The 5,188-nt window shown below is 37.7% G+C and overlaps 1 protein-coding gene across 1 annotated transcript; it reads right to left on the reverse strand.

Moving 5' to 3' along the window:
* Positions 1–887: 887 nt before the first annotated feature.
* On the reverse strand, positions 888–4,987 carry commd3 (COMM domain containing 3). Its single transcript, XM_059972106.1, has 8 exons — positions 4,804–4,987; positions 4,105–4,216; positions 3,947–4,010; positions 3,586–3,620; positions 2,723–2,783; positions 2,567–2,623; positions 2,419–2,475; positions 888–1,254 (listed from the first exon to the last, which is right to left on the reverse strand). The coding sequence occupies exons 1-8, from the start codon at positions 4,940–4,942 to the stop codon at positions 1,195–1,197; spliced, it is 585 nt and encodes a 194-aa protein (XP_059828089.1). The 5' UTR covers positions 4,943–4,987; the 3' UTR covers positions 888–1,194.
* Between the last annotated feature and the right edge of the window lie 201 nt (positions 4,988–5,188).

The raw sequence follows: 5,188 nt of genomic DNA on the forward strand, positions 1-5,188 counted from the left end.
TATACTCCCCGGCATAGTAAAGCGATAGTGGTTTCGATGCAGGATACATACGACACCAGTGAACTTCCAACGTTAGAACACATATTATTAAAAAGATTACCCAAGCGATAAAACGCAATGCCAATATGTTTAAACTATAAACTAAGAGACTGATATATGATTAAGCATAGAAACTTCATTGAACTGGGATTAAGGCGATTTTACTTTAGCCCACATTTTGAGATTGCCTTATATCTTGCTTGGACGAACTTAATTCTTTCCGACTGATTGAAAATCTAGCCAAATTCCTTTAAAAATCATAGAACTCACCTATTTATTTAAATATACCCGTGGTCTTTAGTAAAATTTAAAATTAAAGACATAAATGTGTATTTCGCAGAGAGAAGAGCACAATATTGAAGGTAACACAGTACTATCTTTAGATACGTACAATTGAACTGTCTGATAAAAGTTTTAGTACGTTTTCCTATTTAAGCCCAATGCGAGGGGCTTAGAAAAAATCGCGCTAGGCTTTTTGAACGTGTCTTGTTTTTATTTAAACTTGCAATTATAGCCCATTCTTATCATCGGCGCAAGGAAACAGTTTTTGTAAACGCAGAAGTAAATGCATTTGAAGACAATAAATTCTATAAGTATTGGGCAATATTTTATAAATGGAATAGAGTTAATCGCTCCTTGCGAACTGCTCCCTCCCTCAGATGTATATGTTTAATTAACATCAGGACAATTTAAATAAATATATAAAAAATTCGACTGTGTCACCCATATGGAGAACGATCTACGTTCGCTCCTGTCAAGATAAATTCGAGATGTAACTAGTCAGGAAACGGCAAAGGTGCGATTTTTAAAAAAACTTAAAACGTGCAAGGAACAAAACAAATGCAATCTCAGGTCATAAGAATCTTTATTTCAGAAAAGTGTAGTATTTACAGCTGAACACAAGCTAAGGTACAAAATATTGTTTATTCTATAAATATTCAAGTCTAATACAGCAAAAGTCTTCGTCTTCAAAAGCGTTTCATTTCATATGACGTAGCCGACAGAATGTTATACGTTTCGTCAAATACAACGTTTGAACTACTTATGGCTTGTCTGTACACTTGCACACGATCTGGAAGCGCGCAGGTTTTGGCGGATTCATTTAATGCCACCCACAGCTTGGGAGTTCAATCGCGGTCCCCACAGCTCCATCAATTACATCTGACTCGCCTTCTCCATGCTTTTAGCCGCGTCCTTCAACTTCCCCAAAAGATCCTGTAAAGGGAACAGTTAAAAAAATTAAAAAGATTTGTATCTATTTCACCGATGAAAGGGTGGGGGGGGGGGGGGAGTGATCCTGAATTATTAAAGACATATTAAGTCTCTTTCCGGGAATAGATTCGAATATCAAAATGAACATTTTAATGCAAACCATGTTCACAGGTTTCGTAAGCATGTGATAGTATTTTCCGTATTGAAGCAGAAACAAGTCAAATGGTTGCGAGTTGGTGTCGTTTCTCCGCATTGTTTGTGGCTGTTGCAAAGCTGAAACAAAGTGGCAAAAATACAACTCCATATTTAAAAAACAAGCTTGCGGCTACAAAGATCAAAAAGTTTTTGTTGAGTTGTTGTTTTCCAGAGCAGATATCCTATCGGGCAAAAACAAAATTCAGTGGTTACAAAAAATCTTCACGTAATAAAGCTCCATTGCAAAAACGCCGACCGCTGAGCCGGGTTTTGTAAATTAAAAACAGGCAGCTTGTCGGGCTATCAAATGGTGGATAACCAACAGCGACGGTAATAACATGAAAATGTGTACATTTGAATTTATCAGCACGAAAATTCTACAGAATGATTAGAGTTTTCACATTTAGTTAACAGGCTGCACTCAAATGCAATCAAAGTCGCAAAGGATCAAAGGATTCTTTTACAAAACTGTAATCTGTTCCATAAAATTACACAAGATGCAAAGTGGAGAATACTAGAAAAGGTGAAAGTGTAGCGAGGTAAATTTAGTGAGCGGATAATAATCAGATCTTGGAAAATAAATCAGCAGAATTTATAAGTTTGGAGTTCTCGTTAAACTTCTCTTTTCAATCGAAGGGAATATGGAAGCGGCTCAATGTCTAACGAAAAGAATGGTGAAACAAAATCAAAATGGTTCATTTTGTATCCTTATAACTGGATATTCTATTTGTACATTACACAATCACAACTTCCTTTGACTCCTAATACACATTGGTCATTGGCATTGCTTTCCCAAAAGATATAACAATTACATTTTTTTTGCATTTGTTCAACCGACTCCAAGTCTTACTACCTCTTGTGATTTGGGCCAAACTCTAACTCTGGTACTTAGTCAAGAAACATTTCATAAAGGTATGAACAATGAAATGAACACATAATCTTATAAAACGGTGCAATGTTTTGTTAGAATACCTGCAATTGCTCCATTGTACAACTAAAAGTAACGTCCTGAGCTGGTTGGGATCCATTCTGTAAAATGATTAACGCAGTATTAAACGGTGCCGAAAAGCAGTTACTAAATACAGTATCTGAAACGGGTTCTGTTATTTTTAACCCTTACCTCTACATTTAATGTCAACAGATATGCTGGCTGATTAACTTTATGCAGATGGTTGTTCTGCAATCAAAAAAAAATTTAGTCGGAGATGAAAAATTAGAAAATTTGAAAAGTGTCCCGCTATTCGGAAAGTACACAAAGATGAAACCAGCTTATTACCCTAATGTGATATTCCAAGCGCCAAGAAGCATCAATGATGTGAGAAGGAAATCTCCCCAAGCTGTAATGTTGGTAATTAAAATCAATACATTATATGTAGAATTGTAATTATTGTACAAGATATCATCCCTACTACCCTCTTCCCCAATGCACCATACTCCACTCTACTAAAATCAAGAGAGCTTTGACAACTGGGTTTATCCAACAGACATTTTGGCACAAGTCTCTTCAATCTCTATTTAAAATTAAATTGCACAGTACCTCTGGTGGGGAGGGGTTAAGAACTATGTATAGAAGGAATGTGCTAGTGAGCACCGGACGATCCATTATCATCGAGAGCAACACAGAACAGATCATTCTCAAGGAACGTCGCATGCATCTTTTAACAACTGTAGTTTTCCTTGTACTGCCTAATTTTGAGACAATACTTGTAAGTGTATTCGAGTGAACACTTAAAAGAGATTTCAAGTACGAATATGCTAAGCTAACTTCGATTTAGAATCCCGTCGCTCGCAATATTTGCCATTTCTAAATGTGCAACCCCGTACTGTCCACATACATAGAGGGACTAAAGTTTATCACTCATATCGATTGTGGAGTGACAGCGTTCAGCCCTACTCCAAAAATCCCCAATCGCCAATTCTCTGGCGCTAAAATAATTGTTAGGTTGAGTCAAATAAGTAATTATGATTCACACGCATCGAGATCCTGAATAGATAAATAACAGAGCAGAATCTAAACTGTTTATATTAACGAGATTAGAACACTTTGAACCTAGTACCCAAGATGCAACACGGAATTACATAGAACCAGATTGACGTTTTGCATTATAGACCAGCTGTGCAACTGTAATTAACACTCACCCTCCTAGTAGGGTTTCCACTTTATCTTTGTTCTTCTAAATATCAAAAGGAAATACAGGAACTTAGCCGTAATAACAAAGCTAAAATAATAACGTCTTCGGTGACTGTGTTTAAAATATGTAGGTGCTAGCGGCATCCCTTCTTGTCAATACCTGTCATGACAGATGCACATAGAGCTAAAAGACCACAACTCAAAATAGCTTTTTAAAATCAATGATCACGCTAGGCACGAAGACGTCAACAAAATAAAACTAGCATAAACCATTTGGCAAGTCGAGTTGCTCGTGACAAATTCTTCTTAACTTGCAGAAATCCTAACAATTTTACAAAGCAAGATTATCGCATACAAGAGAGGCCAAACCTGGTAATTTGTGCAAAGTAAGTCTATTCTTTCTCCTCCAAATCCACAGTCTTCCAACAACGTGCTGAAATTAAATAATGTCAGTTACAAAACATCTCCACAACCAAAAAGAATACTTAACCGAATGCACGAAATTCATAAATCCAGGAAGTGTTAACCTTATAGTCGATATGTCGGCGTTTTGTTTTCCTGCCTCCAACACACAGGTTACGATGGCTACATGGCATTGTTTCACCAAAGTCAAGTCCAAATTTCTCAGTTCTACATGATCTGCACAACAAGGGTAGAAATGGACTTTCAATAACATTTCCACATTTTAAATAACGATTTCACCTGCTAGCGACTAACATTTGGATAGGGCAGAAATAATGTTTTGTAAAAGCAAAAAAAAATGTTCTCCTGGAAAACTAAAACCTTATATTCTTTATTTATGTCGAATTGTTTTGTCAAACCGTGGCCTTCAATACTCACACACAATTATATCTTTACTTCCACGACTTGGACTTCAAATACCTTGTTAGACAGTCTAAATTAACCAGAATACATGTCCAGTCTGAAATCCTGATGTATTAGGCCCCAGGATATTCATTTACAACAATGAAAAAAACATCCAGACTCAACATGCACTCTGCGTCATCAAGCCGTCAGCTCATAGACAAGAGCAGCAGTCAGCATAACCCCGTTTACTAAATAAACCACATTTACAGATTTAAGTTTATAACTGGATTCGGGAACATTGCGATAGCGAGCAGTTTGCAAAGGAACAGCCAACCGTGCCCTTCCTGCACTCATATCAGCAAGAAAAAGAGCAGCCCTCGCCCTGCCGCCCTACAAAATGCTCGGAAATACGTGCTTACTCAAAGTTTCTCCGTCGGTTTGCGGGTTTAGGAGGCTCGCGAAAGCCGCTTCCACTAAAATGTGGAATGTTTTGTCGGAGAAATGGCTGGGATCGGCCAGCAATTGCAACCCTTTCAGTGCATACTCTGGCAGCTCCATTGTGCTGGACTGACCTTCGACACGGAGCCACGTGATCGAGCTCAGCTGATCCACATGGATGTGACAGTGTTAGCAATGAACTGAACCGGCAGGCTGGCGGCACGCTTTATTCCGAGTGAAAAATCTGCTCGCCACTTGATTGCAGTCATTTAGCAGCCGTTGAATCAGATATTAAAAAAAAATAGAAGAGTAGAAGCGTAATATTCTAATTCATACAGTGGAAATATTTGACTCATTTCCGCAAAG

Source organism: Hypanus sabinus, chromosome 6 (assembly GCF_030144855.1).
Source record: "Hypanus sabinus isolate sHypSab1 chromosome 6, sHypSab1.hap1, whole genome shotgun sequence".
In the NCBI taxonomy this organism is placed as follows: Eukaryota; Metazoa; Chordata; class Chondrichthyes; order Myliobatiformes; family Dasyatidae; genus Hypanus; species Hypanus sabinus.